The following is an 18794-nucleotide window of genomic DNA, read 5'->3' on the forward strand; positions in this document are numbered from 1 at the left end:
TTGTCTCTAAACTCTCCGTGGTACCGTTCGCTAGGCTAACCCAGAGCCGTAGAAAGAGAGAGTTGCGACACTCCCATAGACTCCTATTGTAATTCAGGAATGCGGAAGTAAACGTGCCATGGGGAGACCAATAGTTCCAAACATGCTATAGTTCCAGCATTGAACTGCGTATATTTGAAGCATTTCCGCGGCTGTTTTTCTGGTAAGTTAATGAATTATTCATCGTTTCCTATATAATCCTCCATATATGTGATTAGTATTACTGTTATAGTTAAGTGGTCACTTGTTGTTAGTTTATTTCTGCATTTTAAATGCCGTTAGCTTAAATTACACTTCGCTAGCATTAGCTATGCTATTAATTAGTCTCAGAGTATTCAGTCATTAGGATAATTGTTAAATTCAGTAATACCTATATAGATTTGATCATATTGTAATTAGTGGTAACTATCTGAAGTAGAAAAGATGGTTGGATTGTAATGAAGTTACTCTTTGGTTGATTAATTAGCTAGTGTTTCAGTGACAGGTGATAAAACCAGCTGCTTGTACATGGATGACCACTATTTATACAGGATGCAACAATCAACCACTATAAGCCACTACTTGTTTCCAGCGTGTTGTGCTCCCTGTCAACATAAAAACACATGCATGCGTTGCTTCTCCTGTGTGGCCAGGTAAAGTCACATCCCCATAAAGCTTTCCTGTTCCCAGGTGCAGTTCCACGCTTGGTGTGATTGACATCTCATCAAGAGTCAGCACACATTCCTTCTCCATCTCATTTAGGCTATCTACCTTCAGCTTAAGCATGTCAAACACTTCCCCCAATATTCCTGGTTCCATCTTTATAAACTGTAGTCTTCTTTGCAGGGTTCGAATGTCAGGGAGAGGAATCTTCATGTCCTGCAGGAGCTTGTAGCCTGTTGCGCCTGTAGCAAAATGGAGTTTTATGGCCTTTTTAATGATGTCATTTCCCCATCTGATGCCCCTCTTGCTCTTCATTCCAATTGCATTCATCTGAGTTTTAGAAAAAACTGCCCCAAATTTTTTTTCCCTAACTAAATTTCTTCTCCGTAGGACTGCATTTATTCTTTTTTGTCGTTTAAGGGCTGCTTCTAAACTTTTTATTTGTGTTTTTAGGTTCTCCCTCAGGTCTTTCTCACTTGCCCCTGGCTCACTTGGATGCTGCACACTCGTACTTGGCTCACTGCTTTCTGGTATACCTCTCTCAGTCTCCTCACAGCCTCCACCTTCCCTTATTTCACTTCCCTCACTTTCCCTTCTCTGTCTTTCCTCATTTCCTTCAGTAATATCTGAAATTATTGCATGGCATTGTTAGGTTTAAAAAACAGGGTTAGCAATTGAAATACAAATTAACTTTATTAATTATAATCGTATGAATTATTATTTAAAATCATTCATACCAAATTTTATTTTAGGACAATATGTGTGGTCACTCGTCACTGCAAGAGAAATGACAGGAGATTTTGGGGTTCTCAGAGCAGGGGCCTTCCTTTTCTTAGGCTCAGGACGATGGATAAATATGGTTGGAACAGCATCAGCTTTCAATTTCACTTGGCCTGTTTTGGTTGTCGTGAATTGTTCTCCCTCAAAGTGTGCCTGCAGAATGAGTTTAAATTCCTCACAGAATCTCAGACCACATATCATATCTTTATTTGAAGTCAGGTACGCAATGCAACACAAAAATGAAACAATAAATCATGATCTGCACATATGGTGTATGAACAGAACTTACTGCACATAGTTTTCTGTTATTGTAATTTCTTGTGATGGTCAGGTTGCTTCTACTGATTTGGGCCAACCACTTTTTTCTTCTGTAGGTATCTTTTGGAAACCCATACATCCGGATCCCTTTCTCGGACCGATTGGTACATCCAAATGCTGCACAGCCAACCATGTTCAATAAGAAATCAATCTGTAGAAGTTTGATGTGAAACAAAAATGTTAGGGATGAATTAATTTATGTATTTAATAATGTTATTTTAGTGTTGTAATGTGGCTAATGAATTAATTTATGTATTTAATGATGTTATTTTTGTGTTGTAATGTGGCTAATGAATTAATTTATGTATTTAATGATGTTATTTTAGTGTTGTAGTGTAGACTACAGAATAAATCTATGTATTAAATGTTAAATGTGTTTTTAGTGTTGTTTTGTGGACTAAATAAATCTATGCCTGAACCTTTAATAGTGCAGGCTGCTTCAACAGGCTATTTGTAACTCTAGTTTTGTTCAAAGTTACTATAAAAATTATATCAATAAATATTTATTGAAAGTTGATATAAATATTAAGTTGATATAAAGCAGATTAAGTGTTATATCGCTGCGCCAGAGCTAGCGAGCTAGTAACGTATTGAATCACAGCTGTGGATCTGAGGTAAATAAACTGGATATTTTTTTTCGTCGTGAGATATCGGAAGTGTGGCGTGAGAGCGTGTGAAAACGGTCAAATGCGTGTTGGCAACCCTGTATGTTGTAATATTTACAAGAAATACGGTAACCGCTGATGTCTTTCCCGTTTAAAACCATTCAGTGTTCGTGTTTGATTGGAACTATACGGTCCTCCATGAACCACGTGACCTCTGAGCGGCGAGATCACAGAGTGTCGCAACTCTCTCTTTCTACGGCTCTGGGCTAACCTAACTAACTAGCCGATAATAGAATTCCATAGCAATAATAGCGTCCATAGCAACCGTAGCATTCCACACAAAGCAACGTTATACCCAAAATACCCAAATACCCACCAGCAGGCTGGAGGTTGACTGGATCCATCTGTTTCAGGACCTCGCCTTGAACATGGGGCTGAGCAAGGTGTCTCTGCCTCTCCATGTCAGGGCCTAAATGCAAAACACCAACCCAGGGCACAGAGGAATGTGTACTGTTAAGATCATCAGGTCTATAAGAAGGGCTACAGTGCCTTTTGAATTCATTACAATGTTGAAGAATATGTCATGTCATATTTTCTGATAAAACTGATGTTTTACTGGTCAGGTCATGTGCAGAAAGCTGATGGTTCTGCACCTCTGCCAGACCTTACAAACAAATGTAATAAATGTTTTTTTTCTACTTCATCATGCATGGTTATTTGGTTTGTTGAATACGCATGTAATCTTCAGTGTTACACAGTACCAGTGTGGACTGGTCCTTCTACAGGGATGTTAACATGGCCGACATCTGAGGGTCCCGCCGTCCTTCTGTGAGGGAAGGGTGCTGGTCCACAGGGATCCGTGTGGATCACTGTCGCTTGGGGGTTGTAGGGCACACCTGAAAATCCCACAGCAGGTAAAGTGAAACCCAGCATGCCTCCCAGTGAGGCTCAAATGCCTTGTACGTGTTTCCCAATGAACAAGTGATTATAACAAGGGCTATGGTGCCATGTGATGTCATTAGAATGTGGGGAGAATGCCTAAGAATTTGTGATGTCATGTTAGAAATCTGTTTCTTTTTAAAAGTGTTTATTTTTATTTGCTTTTTCCATGGCCACATGGACAATGTTAAGATTTATGAAAATTGTGCTGAGTCAAAGAAATCAAAGAAATAACCCATGCTCCATTAATTATATTATCATGTACACATGAAATACAGAGCTTGACAGTCATCAGTAGAATAAATATACATGTTATTTTTCTGAACCTTAGAAACCTACTATATAAATGTGTATATTTAACTTTTAATTATTATGAATAAGCCTATGGAATCCATACTCATAATAACTAATATACTGTCTTACATAGAAGTATAAAATTATGTACAGTATATGAAAATGTATTTTTCTCACCATGAGTGGTAAAACCTGGTGTGTCTATGAAGTGGTTCTCTTCCTGCCTAGGCCTAGGCTGGTCGGTTCTCCTAGAGTAAAAACTCATTCTCCACCTGAAAAATAGAAAGAATAGAAAGAGAGAAAGATCTAGAAAAAATAGAGAGATTTGTTAGTTTTGTATTGATAGTAATCCACAGAGCAAAATGTCTTGCGACTTGTTCTGAGCTTTTCAGCATCAAAACTGAATCCAAACATTCCACCTTCCCAACCAAACATTCTAATCCAAACGTTCCAAAGTTGAGTAGCAAGTCATATCACAATTTCCTATTTTTTAAAACCAAAACACCAAATCAGCCAGGCTGCTACAATAACCTGATGCAGCCTGGCTTGTACCCAAAGGGTTCATACCAGAGACCATATATATAATATATCAGTAGCGAACCGTGACCATTAAAAGTGGGCCCGCTCCCCCACCCGCCTTTCCTAATTAACTGCAATAAATAAAAAATAAAAAAACTGAGACAGTACAGCTTTAGAAACGCAATAAACAATAATATATGTACTAGATAACTTTTTAAGCAAAATAAGGTTCCAACAAAATAAGGTCCACAACTCCTTGTTCGTCCTTGTAAACAACGCGCACGTCAGCTAACGTCAGCTAGCGTCACCACAGCGGGCGGAAATTATCATACAGTTAAGCCCGCCCACTAAGAGGGAAGATATGATTGGTCAATTTTACTGTCATTTGAAACTGTTTGGCGTAGGGATGTTACTATATTTCCGGTTGGTATATCCGGTTGGAGTTACCGAAGTTTACCGTCAACGATGTGCGTCGTATTGTCAGAGCATCAAGTACAACGCCACAGAGTAAACTTGAAAAGGGTTTCAAGTGCTACGTTTCATCCTACCTCTGAAATTTTGAAGGTAAGTGGCTGACGCTAGTTAGCTAGCTAGCCTGAGGTGGCAGTCTAATGAAGTGATGTTGTTTTTTAGTAACGAACCAACCTGTCCTAGTACTAGAAATGCCTTTTAAAAACATGTTTGTATTTCTGATGAAAGTATCAGGCAAAAGTAAGGCTAACGAGATAACAGTGAGGGCTCACTGCTACAGATCTATGAAGAAAACAGATACGCCACACCAGCTGAGAGTAGGACTGGTTAAAATGACACGAGTTCTGTTCAGTGTCACGTTCAAAGTTCTGTTGAACAAGTTCAAAAGTTAGTTCAGCACAAGTTCAATCTTTTATCCTTGCTCTTACTTCACGTAAGCTGTGATAACCATAGGCATTGGTTTTCAAAGCTTACAATGGTAGCCAAATGCAGAGTAGCTGAGTGGGAATCATTAGCAGTCTATTTTGCCTATAGTAAACAAATGGGAGTTTATTTTACAGTTCGAGCTATTGTTATCTACCTCTATGACTCAAAAGCAGAATATAGTCCACCTCAGCTATTCTTCAAACTGCATTTTCTAAAATCTGTCAATCTGTCTTTCAAATCTTTCATCTTAACTTCTTTATTAACATATGGCTGCAACACTTACACCTATTAAGATATTCTGATAACACTCTTCAAGAAGCAGTTGAAGTAAAACCTGCACTGTTCTGTTGTTGGTGGTGGAAACAACAACATAATATAAATATAAGTAGGCCTGTTTCACTCCTATGTGTAAGCATTTCATCTGGAGTGAAAATGAAGTTTAAATCTAAAATATATTCAGTTTATAGTTGCTCAGTGAACTAGTAGATTGAACCATGCACAGCACTGTAGAATAGAAAGACAGTATAGCCAAGTGTTTTAAGAGTGATGCAAAACAGCACAAACGTTACATGAGACAATGGACAAGTGACATTCACCACTAACAACATGATGGGACAGATATTGCGCCTATTGACATTGCTGAAGTCTTCTTTTCAAGATATTAAATTTTGCCTCTTGTGTATCTCAGATGACATTACGTGATTCAATGCCAGTTGATTTTGTACGTGCTCATACAGCGCCATCTGTTGTCCATTAAACGTGCTGCCTGTTGTCAAGCAAGGACTTGTGTCTCGTCCTTCACGCTGCACCCGACGTCACAACTGTCAACATAAAATCATAACTGTAATCAGCAAATGTTTAAACAGCTTAAAGCAAAACATATTAAATCTTCACAACAATAAAGTGACTTTATTGAGAGCTAATAAATCATGATAAATTACTTGTTTATTTAGAGTTGTGGTTGCTCCTGAACTAAGAGTAAAATATGATAGCGGCCAAAAACCCAAACCCAAATGATCAAGTACAGTACCAGGACATAAGATGTTTGAACTGCTGCCCTCGGACAGACGTTACACCTCAAAACAAGAACAAACGGTTTGAGAGAGTTTTTATAACAGGGCCATATCCCTATTAAACAAACACTATAGAGTTCATCGGTAGGCAGATGTTTTGTCTGCCTACAGGGACAAGTGCAATAACCGATGCTGCTAAAATACAATGTGCAATAATTGATGCTGCAAATGTTAATAGCAGAGCTTAGTGTGTATATAGGAGAGCTTAGATAATTTATGCTCATGCCCTGTATAGTTAATCATAGCTCTTAATCTGTTAATTAAACGGTTTATATTTAAAACTTTTCTATTTGCATGAGGGGGGAGGGGCTGTAAGCCAATTTCGTTGCACAAATGTACACGTACAGTGTGTAATGACAATAAAGGTTCATTTTATTTCAAACCCTCTCTCATCTCCCTCTCTAATCTCTCTCTCTCTCATCTCTCTCCCTGTCTCACTCACTCATCCTTTTCTCCAGCTCGTCCCGCGTCTCCCCCATCCCTATTGGTCCTGGCTCCCTCCCAGGCTCCACCCTCTGGGGGCGTGGCGACGCCACCCTGTCCTGGTCCGAGGACGCCACCACCATGGCGGGTCCCGAGGTCCAGACGACGTCTCGGCGCCAGACCGATGGCACGTTTTCACGGAGCAGCTTCCTGAATCTCAGCGCCGAACGCTGGAATTCTGGACACAGCTACACCTGCACCATCAGACACTCCGCCCTGACCAACACTGTGAGCTCCACCACCGGGATGGAGAAGTGTAGTTAGACGGGTGGAGGAGATGATGCAACGCTCACACTGTGCTCGTAAACGCAGATGGGGAAAAAAAGTGGAGAAACACGTCTACAGAACAACTGTGTTAATGTCACTTCAGCTCCTGGTTTCTTCTTTGTAGATGTTGTATCAGGGGGGTTTGGAGGAGTTTGAACTCAGGAATCAGGAACTCCTAGGAATGTTATCCAATTATGGTATGAGCATAAACTGTAGACTCTAAAGGTAAAAACTGATTTAAAAATTTTGGTTTTTTACATTTTCAGGTGGGTCCATTTTCCCACTATATCATTGTGGCCATGCCATATATGACCTATATTGCTAGAACTCATAAACCATGTAAGCGATCAACTCCCAATTTGAAAGCCTTTTATAGCCTGAGGTCCTTGTGAGGTATGCCAAGTCTGTTTCAAATTGGCCTATCGGGGGCGCTACAGTACCCAAAAACCTTAGAAATCATTTAAACTCATGCTGCAATCTTGTTATGCAGAATACAGACAAGTAATGGGTCATGTATGATTCAGATCAATGTGTTCTATAACATTGAAATTACATCTCATAACAAAGTGCACTGCCTGACCAGAAATGAACCTTTTAATTCACCAAAATGTCCTATTTCATTTCTGAGATTAATGAGATATCAGTATGGTTGTACTTGGGCTCCATCTAGTGGCCAAATTCCAGAACTGACTGAAAACTATTGCTCACAGGAAATACCACACAAACACACCACAAAGCCGATCTCAGCATGTGATTTAGTTCTGTGATCTAAATCATTTTGCCAATACAATTAATTTTGAACCTTTTGGGCCTTTAGTGCATCAATGGAATCTTTTTTTGCACATTGATTTATTTAAGCATTTTTTCCACTGAAACAGCTTCTTTTCACTTTTGGGTCTAAAGGACCTTTTGGGCTTCTTTTTGCCTATTGAGGCCAAAATGCCTAGTCGTGTGTGAACCCGCCAATCGCCGCTTGCAGCTATATTTGCATTTGCAACTGTTGCTTCTTTCATCATAGCTTGAAAAAAATGTTTCGGAAGAAAACGTGTATTAAAATATTTTGGTTGTCTGAAAAGAGACATGTCCTTTACACGGTATAAGCTACATATCTAGATAAATCACCAAAACAAAAGACATGTCAGTCAGATCATGAGGGGGTAGGATTTCGGCAGGCGTTGTAACAGTACTGCCAGAATTATACGCTCCTTACTAATGCAGCCCCTGTTGAACATAGAGACATGTGTAAATACTAAATACTAATCATGGTGTCAATACTAAATACTAATCATCAAATACCTGCAGACTCACTTATTTACAGCACAACTTTTAATATGAAGGCCTGAAAAACATCCTTAACCAGTCATTAAGACTTATGCACTTAAAAATTCCTTAAGTATGGGAACAGAATTCATAAGGAAGTTATACATGATTTTGCTCGTTTGACCTGTTCAGACAAGAAGAATTCCTTTGGCTCTCTTTTGCCATCCTAGAAATAAAAGTGGCTAATACTGAACACTTGAGAACTCTCCAGGATGATACAGAGACCACACGCCTCATCAAGAATCCTCCAGAAAGATGAGACAAAACCATCAAAGATATGCTCATTATGCATAAGATAAATGATCATTTGGAAAATTAATGGCACTGCAAACGCTCTAGATGTTGCTCACAGATTTATGAAATAAAAAATCTGAACTTTTCTCAAACAGAGAAATCAGAACTTTCTTTTACTACACACTGTTACTCATGCAGGATCCTATATTACTTGCAAGAGATTAACGAGAGAAGGCTTACTTATTGATTTGTTGAACACTCTGGAAAGCCTTGAGTACTTCACTGCAATTTAGGTAGTGAAGGTTTTTATTAGTCTCTATATCTTTTTCTTTAGTACACTTGTTACACACCTGGAATCTTCTTGTGTATGTGTGTGTTCAAATGTAATCATTAGAGCTTACAGAAATAAACATTGTATTATATATATAAAATCAATCTCTGTTTTACCCCATCTTGAAAAACATTCCATATAACTGAACATTAGATATGGAAATAGCTAAGACTGGCACAATACGGAATGAGAATTACAGCTCTGGGCATGACTTTATTTACTATTTACTGTATGTTAGTGTGATGCTAGATTTCAGCAAATGTTTTGCTTGTTACAATTCACCAAAAATACATCTGTTTTACATGCAAAGTTATTCAAACATCTGTGCATGAAAATACATCTAAAGTACAAACATATTCTGTTTACTCCACCAATATACCTGGCCATGCAAAAGTCTAGGACAGGTCCCACTTATAACATAGACCATAATCAATTAGTTAGTACCTCATTAAAGGAGTGTTCATCTATCTGCAAAATGTACATTACATACTGCAACATCATACAGCATATATTAAGCTAATACTGTGCCATTACACTTATTAGCAATACAGTACAAAAGTAATTCTGTGAATCATAGCTTTTTCTTTTTTAAAAACAACCATTTAAGACTCTTCATTGAAAAGTCACATTGCGCATACCAAACAAAAAGACTATAGATCCTTGTTCCTTGTGCATGTGATAAATTACATTCTGCACAGTTACCTCAGGATATGTCAACAGAAAATAACAATCATAGAACAATATATATCTATAGTCACCATGACAACAGTTATCATGATAAGTGTTAGTATTTCAAAGTGCAAACAGAGCAGAGCTCCTAGGCATGTTAAACCTGATGTGATTCACTAAAATCTGTGCTCGTTATTTAAAAGGACTTCTGAGTTTAAGGATTTAGCTTTCTGCTAATTCAAAATGTTAAAAACGTTTGACTTTCTTCCTCTCTCTTTCATTTAGAGTGCAGGCACAGTAAGAAATGCACAAACATCTCCATCTTCAAGTAGAATCCATGTTGGGCTTTATTTTGGTCTGGAGGTCTGGCTGGCAGCTCTCAGGTGATCGGGAGGTTCTTCACAAACTCTCTTAGTCTCTTGCGGATATTGGAAGGTTGGGAAGCAGCACAGTCCAGCAGTGCCGGACCCATGTGGACATGAAGGTCTTGGCATAGGTGGACAGTGGCCCCGTCACGCTTCCACCCCTCCCGTGGACCGTACCACTGTTGCTGGAGGTCCCCAGGAGCTACCAGAGCAGAGGGAGCACCTTCTGCTCAACCAGTTGTGGCTTGCAGGGGTAGAGTTCCCTAACCAGCTCTATAAAAAGAACATTTAAAAGGAACAATGATCAATAAATCAACCCTGGACAGCACTGGGTTATTACAGAAGCATTTTCTTAACCTAGAAAGATTTCATTCAATTAAAGTGACAATATTTGGTAACTATGGTAACTCTCTGGAATGATTATTATCAATATTATAAATATTATTAATTAATATAGGAATTATAGTATTTCTGGTCAATCTTTTATCTTTTTTATCTCTGGCATCTCTTAGCATATCAGTGGAATGACTTTCTGAAAGAATAGTTTTTTGATAAATGTATTTGAAATTCATTTTGAACCATGCTCTGTCCTTTAACTACTGGGTCTGGGACTACACTGTGCATGCCCTACTGTAAATACAATGTGTGGTGCCACACACTGCCCTGTACTCGAGTATTTGTTTACAATATATGTCTACCATCACAGTTTAGATGGTTTTTTATTGCAGTCTGTTTCACCTAAAAGTTTTGTGAATAAGTTTGTTTAGTGAGTAAACATGGGGCATAGTGGATGGGATAAAAAATCCTCATCATGTATCCAAACATGAATCGCTACCTTGGATTTCAGAGTGTGGACAGTGTCCCTGATGGTTGCCAGGTCTTTGGCAGGGATGTACTTTTCCACCATCTTATCAAAGTCATGGTGGGAGGACAGGAACAGCAGGATACGCCGGCCCAAGCGCCTGAGACGAGGAACAGACCCCAAAACAGGAGAGAACCGAGAGTGAGAGACCCGTAACTCACAGCACACCAACCATTTATCTTACCAGGGCACAATTTTACAAGGCTGTCTGTGTCTAGAAGACACGATAGTGCTTCTATTACTCTACAATTTAGCAGCATTTGCTGACTTCAGAGTATCACACTAGGAGACTAAAAGAATCAGTAAAAGATTACTATCTGGGAAACTGAATAAGCTTTGTAGAATTCTCGTTCTGATCCCAGTACTAACCTGGTTTCTTGTGAAGAGTCCTGTGCCAACTTGGAGACTGACAGGAATAATTCGCGGTGTGACGTCTTTCGCCCCAGACAATAACTGGCCAGCACCAATCTTCTCTACCAAAGTAGCCAAGTGCCGAGCAGTACACTTTCTTACTGCAGCATTCAGACTTTTAAGGAAAACAGAAGGAAAAAAATTAGGGCATTCAAAAAAATAAGGTAATAACTATTAATCCATCCAATCAATGTATACAGTACAACTTTTAGCTTCTATAAAGAAACTTAATACCCTTATGTATGATCTAAGTGCACAATAAAATGATCATATTCTATTCGATTGCTTAGTTTGCACCAGTTAGTGTACATCCTGTATTTTTTAAACAGAAAATGTTTGTATGTCCTCTGTGAGCTAGCTAACTAGCCTATTTTTTAAGCATTGTGAAGGGCAGTTTGGATCAGCAGAGCGGAGATGGAACGCAATAAAAATAATATATAAGAGGATAAATAACTAAAAATATTGATATAGGCCAGGGCAATATTTTGAAAGAACAATGAAGAGGTAAAAACAGCAGCAAAAAACAGCAGCCAAAATTAGTGCTGTGTTAGCTTCTTGTGACTGTTGTTGCTATCTGAAAGCCACAGTTTAAAGCTCACTGCAGACTAACTGACCAGAGTCCTCCAGCGAGAAGGGCGTTCATGCTCCGAATGGGGGTGCAGTTCTGCACCATGCTGTCCAGAGCTGTGTCCACGTCCTGCCTGATGAAGCCATTGGACTCCGCTGCTTTGTGGAGGAGGACCTTAGCTGTAACCTCCACTTCCTGGTCCATCCCTTTCTGCAGGTTGGAGTACAACTCCCTCAAGGACACCACCGCCATGCGGGACACGCCAGAGCGCAGGTTCAGCACCTGCAGGAAAGACGACGTTCAAGCTCGTTTTAGTCACATCCAACACTGCCACCGCCATCGTAATAAGTATAATCCTCCACTGCAATGTGTTATGTAGGCGGAAATACCTTAATCACTAATTACAGTTAGATATACCATCTGAATTTCAATTAGATAATGTTTTTATCAAAAAGGAATTTCAAAGTACTATGCTAAATCTGACTTGACTTTGTCAGCAACATCACCTGTAATGTGTACATGCTGATGGCATGTTTGTATTCTGTCTATCCACTGATGTTTGCACTGGACATACATGGACATCAGTGGGTTGTGCCTCTTCGGTAATGGTAGACCTTGATCTGATTGTTCTCGTCCAGGCCGAGCTGGACCAGCCCATTGGTGGGTGGGGCAGCTGGGTAGCGTGTGAAGAGAGGCCTGGGCAGAGGTTCAGGAGAGTACAAGGGTGCAAGAGAGTGTGTGTGAAAATATGATGCATTCTGTTCCCGTACTGGTTTGTGTGTGATACATACATGTGTATAAGCTGAGGGAGAGAGAGATTGTGAAAGGATACACATTTGGGTCTTTGCGTTGTGATTCCAGCCACCTTTTGTTGTCTTCAATCAGTCTCTGCAGCCTCTGGCCATCTAGCTCAGAGGAGTGACTACACACCCACACACACACACACACACACACACACACACATAATGGAAAAGCACTGTATGAGTTCATCAATTTTCCTTTCAAAATCAACAGCAGCACTGACCCTGTGAGTGAGAGTGAGAGATTGTGACCGAGCCTGCACTGGTGTGCAAGTGTGTGTAGTCACCTTGCTGGAGTGTATCCACAATATGCTCTGGTAGCCCTCATGGGATAGCGGGCACTGGTATCCATGGAAACTCCTAAAATCAGAGCAGTCTTAATACAGGTAGTGCGATTTAGATTTCTGAAGCTAATTTGACACAGCAGGTCTCTACACTGCACCACACTTGCACTGGAAAAGATCGGCATTATCCAAGCACAGAAAATCAATGGAGGTCATCAACTATGCAAAAAAGGCTATAACTCCAGCAGTGACTGGTTTGTGCTTGAGGGAGAGGCAGAAGTTTCTATTTGTATTCAAAGGTTTTACGAGTGATGAAGAAATGAAGCATTAGTGAAAATCACTGCAGCCCACTGAGGTGACCACTGCTCATCACTGCTAATGTTTGGGGTGTGTCTGTCTCTACGTACCAGGGAAGAGTTTGCTCCAGTGGGAGTTCAAATGAAGGTCAGACCCGTGTGTTTTTGGGACAGAACAGTGTAAGAAACTGTTCTGATTGGCCAATGAAGAGGAGGCGGGGCTTGGTGTCCATGCCCAGGACGGGGCAGGAGGGAAGGAGGAGGACGGAGGTGGCTGAGGGAGGGGCTGGACGGTCCTCCCAGTGAGAGATCCCAGTGCACCCAGCACCGTGTTCAGCTGGCCAGAGATCTGCTGCAGGGACTCTGCTAACTGCTGCACTTTCACTGGCACTGCATGTGCTGAAACAGAGAGGAAGACCAGGGTTTGGGTGTATTACTGCTAGAGAGATAAAAACATCAGACAACTATGAACCAACAAGACCAGAGTGGACTCTAGAGCTGCTTACAGTTGTGGGCAAATTTTTAGTTTTCACAGTTTGCTTCCTCAGTTTATTTTTTTAAGAACCTTTTGTCAAATGTTTATGTGATATAATGAAGTACAATTATTAACAGTCCATAATTGTTCATTGCTGCTAAACTGCTCCTGAATCGTTGGGAGAAGTTGTTCTGGAAGGATGTTTTGATACCTTCCCTTATTCATGGCTGTGCTTTGCTTAGGCAACATTGGGAGTGACCCCACACTTTGATGGTGTGAGGAGGCTCAATAGCTGCCTCCTCTGTAGGAGACGCTCCTGTAGGAGATGCTCCCTGAAGCCTCCTTCATGCAACTGAAGCACTCTCCCCAAAGTCCTTAGTGACTGGATAAATGGTTGATTTGGGTGCATCGTACAAGGCCACACTGTCCTTGCCTGTGAAACCCTTTTGATGCAATGATGACTGAACGTGTTTCCTTGGAGGTGACCATAGTTAATAGGAGAAAACGTAAAAGCACCACTACCCTTTTAAAGCAACCAGTCTTCTCTTCTAATCATCATGACAGATTGATGTCAAGCTGTCTTATCCTCATTAACTTTTTTCTCCTGAACTAACGAGATCAACACTGAAATTATCTTATGCCGTTTTGTAGGGCTGAAATGGAGAAGCTGGAATGCAGTAATTTTTGTGAGAAAGTCATTTTCATCACAGGGAATGACTTTGCAATTAATTGCAATTCATCTAATCACAATCTAGAATCAATACACATTGCCACCATAAAAAAACTGTGGTAGTAAACTTTGTGAAAACCAAAATTAGTGCCTTCTCAAAATGTCTGCCCGTGTGTGTGTTTTGTGCATGCACATGGAGTGTGTCTCTCACTCGTCTCCTCTTGGCCATACTCGTCTCTGCTCGTCTCTGAGTCTCTGACATCAAATGAGACTCTCCGATCTCCCACCAGCCGCTCGCCTTCATCACATGACAGCTGAGAAAAACATTGTAAAGCCCAGGTAGGTATTAATGTGGGTTTGTACGTAAGTGTGTGGGTGCAGGCATACGTGTGTGTGTGTGTGTGTGTTACCTCCTCTGCCAGTGAGGTCTCCAGCTGGCCGAGTCTCTCCTCCTTCTTTCTCAGGAGCGTGTGGTCCTTCTGGACCGTCTCCCTCAGCTTCTCCAGCTCACTCACCTCCTACAGCACAGCGGAGCAGAACATCTAATAGGAACTACACTCATGCTTCCTACTGTCTCCTATCTGACCTGGCTACATGGTTGTAGGCACTGCAAGACCTAATGTGCTTAGACCCACCACGGCACTGAAACCGTCTAAAGTAGTTAACAATCTCTTAATATTCTCAGATAAAGAGGTCTGAGGTCAATCACTGTCCTGGTTCAAATCCTACCTGAACGATCGTTACCAATTTGTACTTGAAAATAATGAATGCTCATAAGGATCTGTATTGGGTCCCATGTTATTCTATTATATATGCTAGCAAGCATTTGTAGTCATGGTATTAGCTTCCATTGCTATGCAGATGATACTCAGTTATATATATCTTCTAATTTGGATGATGTCAATACTACTACCAAAACTGAGAACTGCATCCAAGAAATAAAGAACTGGATGGTGTCTAATTTTCTTCTTCTAAATTCTGATAAGACTGAGGTGTTACTTCTTGGATTGCAAGAAGCAATTGGTCAAATCTTCTTATTACACTAGATGGCTTTTCAGTAACACCTGAATCTCCTGCTAAAAGTTTAGGTGTCTCTAGTGATTTGGATCTTTCATTTTTCACACACATATGCAATGTCACTAATGCTGCCTTTGCAACTTCATGTAATATTGCCAAGCTGAGACATGTACGTTCGGTATCAGATGCAGAGAAACTGGTCCACAATCTCATCAAGATTGGACTACTGTAACTGTCTTTTAACTGGATGCTCTAAACAGTCCCTAAAGAAAGTCTAACTTGCTGCATTCCAACTTGAATCCAAGAGCCAGAGTCCTAACTAGGCCTTGAGAAGTCCATCACATTAGTCCTACTCTCTCAGCGTTGCACTGGCTCCTGGTTAAATATCAAACTGATTTTAAAATTCTTCTGTTGGCCTATAAAGCATTAAATAGTCCTCCACAATATCCAAGTGAACTCACTGCATACCATAATCCATCTCACCTGCTGCTCTCTCAAAGCGCAGGATTGCGCTCAGCTCCGAAAATGACAAGATTACAGCCGAAGGCAGAGTAATGTCTCAGTACCCTCATGCCTGTGGTCACCTCCAGGCCCCTCCCTTTAGTTATACTGCTAGGGATAAGCCTGCTGGAGCCACATGCTAAATCACTGGCACGTGTACTATATATATGGAAGTTTAATTTGATTTTACATATTTAACCTGCATTCTGTATCTTGACTACATGTTTCTACAAAGACAATTCCATAAAGCAGCTAGAAGATGCTCTGGGTTGCCAGTGGATGTGCTGATGCCGTGGATGCATGTGCCAATACGGCCAGCATCCTACCTGAGGCCCAGCATCCCTATTGGAGAGACTGTGACTGCTCAGATAGACACAGGACTATAAATATGAACTTAAAGTTGCTGGGCCAATGGAGCATGGCTTCCCTTTGGGGTCTTGGTCCTCCCAAGGTTTCTTCCTAATCCACCTAGGGAGTTTGTCTCTGCCACACTCGCCCCCGTCTTGCTCATTAGGGATCTGGACCCATGCGCTCGTGAAGCTGCTTTGTGACACCATGTTTTGTAAAAAGCGCTTTATAAATAAAACTGACTAGACTTGACGGACCTGGCAGAGAGGCTGAGCAGAACCTCTTGCAGCGGACCTCTGCGGGCTGGGGTGGGCCGTCCTTAGTGCTGCCTGTCTCGCTCTCAGACAGCGGGTCTCTTTCTCCAAGAACCGTCGTGCTCTCTGCAGAGAGACACCTTCACACGAGATATACTCCCGCAAGCTAGAGAGAGAGAGAGAGAGGAGATTACAAACGAGTATATAAACATATGATAAATACATACAATCGGACAGCCTCCCTCCCCACCCACACACACACCCCCCACATACTCGTCTATGCTGCTGTGGTTGTTGTGGGAGGTGGGCACAGGGGAGAGAGGAGGTTCCATTTCCTCCACTCCGAGGGAGCCCTCCTTCTGTCTGCTCTTCTCCTTGCCCTCCTCCTGTTTCTTTCTCTCCAGGTTATCGTCTCCATGCTCTCTCTGCTCCACCTCGCTGACAGACACAAACCACACCAACACAGATCTGTACATTGTACACACTCTGTGTACCGTGCATTTGTGTCACCAGAGACCAGTACTGACTCGGTCAAAGCTAATGTGTGTGTGTGTGTGTGTGTGTTTGTCATTGTGAACTGTTATGCTAGGTTGTGTGTGTCCCCCCAGGGGTGTGTGTGTGTGTGTGTGTGTGTGTGTGTGTGTGTCATTGTGAACTATTATGCTAGGTTGTGTGTGTCCCCCAGGGGTGTGTGTGTGTGTGTGTGTGTGTGTGTGCCCGCACATGCGTATGCGTGTGTATATTATCTAAACCTCCAGCACATCGACAGAAGTTGGTATACGTATACATTACCCAAGTCTTCAGGATGTGTATTATAGCATGTTTGTGTGTATATGGGGGTGTGGGGGTGTGTGTGTGTGTGTGTATTACCTGAGCCTTCTGTGGAGTTCATCACATCTATCCTGTAGAAGCACTGTATTGCTCAGTAGCTTCTCTCTCTCCTCCATCATCCTTCTGCTCTCCTCCCTCTCCCTCCTCCTTCCCTCTCTCTCTTTTTCCAGCTCCTCCCTTTCTCTCCTCCTCTCATCTCTTAGTCTGTCCAGCTCCGCACGCAGACTGTCCCGTTCTCTCAGGACACGTGAGAGAGCCTGGGGGACACACAGACACACAACCTAGTATAACAGTTCACAATGACACACACACACACACACACACACACACACACACACACACACACACACACACACACACACACACACACCCCTGGGGGACACACACAACCTAGCATAATAGTTCACAATGACACACACACACACACACACACACACACACACACACACACACACCCCTGGGGGACACACACAACCTAGCATAACAGTTCCCAATGACAAACACACACACACACACACACACACACACACACACACACCTGGTCATACACTCTCAGATACACACACACACACACCTGGCCACACACTCTCAGATACACACGCGCACACACACACACATACACCTGGTCACACACACACTCACACGCACCTCTATCCCCTTCTCAACTTCATCTTCTTCCTCACTCAGCTGTTGTCTCCTCTTCTTCAAATCTGCAGCCTACAGACCAACAGTACGAACACACACAGATCATTTTATCAGGCAGCTGAGTGACTGGACTGAAGATACACACACATGCATGCACGCACACGCACACTCCAGACATGACCTATTCATTTTTTTCCTTCAAAACAGGTCATTGACTCAGTTAACTTCTCAGCACAAAGAACTGACTGACGAATGATTAGTAACTTATAAGTACAGCTATAAGGGCACCTAATACAATGGAGCTCAGTGTACCATTTGCACATACACGCTCAAAGTAGCTAAAGTACCTGAGTTTGGAGTAGCACACACACACCTACACACACTCAAATAAAGCAGCTAAAGTACCTGAGTTTGGAGTAGCACACACACACCTACACACACTCAAATAAAGCAGGTAAAGTACCTGAGCACGGAGTAGCACACACACACCTACACACACTCAAATAAAGCAGGTAAAGTACCTGAGCATGGAGTAGCACACCTACATACACACACACACCCACACACTCAAATAACGCAGGTAAAGTACCTGAGTTTGGAGTAGCACACCCACATACACACACACACACCCACACACACACTCAAATAAAGCAGGTAAAATACCTGAGTTTGGAGTAGCACACACACACACACACACACACACACACACACACACACAACCACACACACACTCAAATAACGCAGGTAAAGTACCTGAGTTTGGAGTAGCACACCCACACACACACACCCACACACACTCAAATAACGCAGGTGAGCAGGTACCTGAGTTTGGAGTAGCAGTTCCTGAGTTTTGAGCTCTTTGGATTTCATGTCCAGTTGCTCCATCATCTTCTGCACTTCTAACTCCTAAACACACACACACAAGAAAAACAAACAAATACAAACAACTCTCACCGTCTTTATACACATAAACACCCGACTGGGTACGGCAGAAGAGGCATTTTTGCGTGTGCGTATCGTGTGGGTGTGGGATCTTACTTTCTGCTTGTGTATTTTG

General features: G+C 41.6%; 1 protein-coding gene and 2 long non-coding RNA genes across 4 annotated transcripts; 1 reads left to right on the top strand and 2 right to left on the bottom strand.

Moving 5' to 3' along the window:
* The first annotated feature begins 35 nt into the window (after window positions 1-35).
* Window positions 36-2151, top strand: LOC143526114 (uncharacterized). Of its 2 annotated transcripts, none has more exons than XR_013133822.1 (2): window positions 36-202; window positions 518-2151. It is a non-coding gene; the product is annotated as an uncharacterized LOC143526114 (long non-coding RNA). The 2 variants fall into 2 exon arrangements; XR_013133823.1 differs by having other exon boundaries at window positions 709-2151.
* A 643-nt stretch (window positions 2152-2794) lies between these two features.
* LOC143524954 (uncharacterized) lies at window positions 2795-4420 on the bottom strand. The gene is made up of 3 exons (XR_013133532.1): window positions 3795-4420; window positions 3146-3280; window positions 2795-2853 (listed from the first exon to the last, which is right to left on the bottom strand). It is a non-coding gene; the product is annotated as an uncharacterized LOC143524954 (long non-coding RNA).
* A 3929-nt stretch (window positions 4421-8349) lies between these two features.
* Window positions 8350-17847, bottom strand: LOC143526115 (centrosomal protein of 164 kDa-like). Its single transcript, XM_077020772.1, has 14 exons — window positions 17741-17847; window positions 17132-17349; window positions 16535-16699; window positions 16265-16427; window positions 14552-14659; window positions 14353-14455; window positions 13108-13395; window positions 12704-12776; window positions 12449-12538; window positions 12123-12312; window positions 11663-11898; window positions 11007-11163; window positions 10611-10737; window positions 8350-10048 (listed from the first exon to the last, which is right to left on the bottom strand). Exons 2-10 carry the CDS (start codon window positions 17209-17211, stop codon window positions 12198-12200), a joined length of 1185 nt encoding a protein of 394 aa, XP_076876887.1. The 5' UTR covers window positions 17212-17349; window positions 17741-17847; the 3' UTR covers window positions 8350-10048; window positions 10611-10737; window positions 11007-11163; window positions 11663-11898; window positions 12123-12197.
* Window positions 17848-18794: the final 947 nt, after the last annotated feature.

The sequence above is a fragment of the Brachyhypopomus gauderio genome, chromosome 10 (genome assembly GCF_052324685.1).
Source record: "Brachyhypopomus gauderio isolate BG-103 chromosome 10, BGAUD_0.2, whole genome shotgun sequence".
In the NCBI taxonomy this organism is placed as follows: Eukaryota; Metazoa; Chordata; class Actinopteri; order Gymnotiformes; family Hypopomidae; genus Brachyhypopomus; species Brachyhypopomus gauderio.

Bases quoted from the DNA above. Each gene is read 5' to 3' on its own strand.
- LOC143526115 (XM_077020772.1), bottom strand. From the start codon at position 17,211: ATGATGGAGGAGAGAGAGAAGCTACTGAGCAATACAGTGCTTCTACAG. The intron at 14,660-16,264 runs GTCCGTCAAGTC...GCTGTGCTGTAG, and splicing joins CTGCTCAGCCTCTCTGCCAG to GAGGTGAGTGAGCTGGAGAA. The intron at 12,777-13,107 runs GTACGTAGAGAC...CTCTGATTTTAG, and splicing joins CTGGAGCAAACTCTTCCCTG to GAGTTTCCATGGATACCAGT.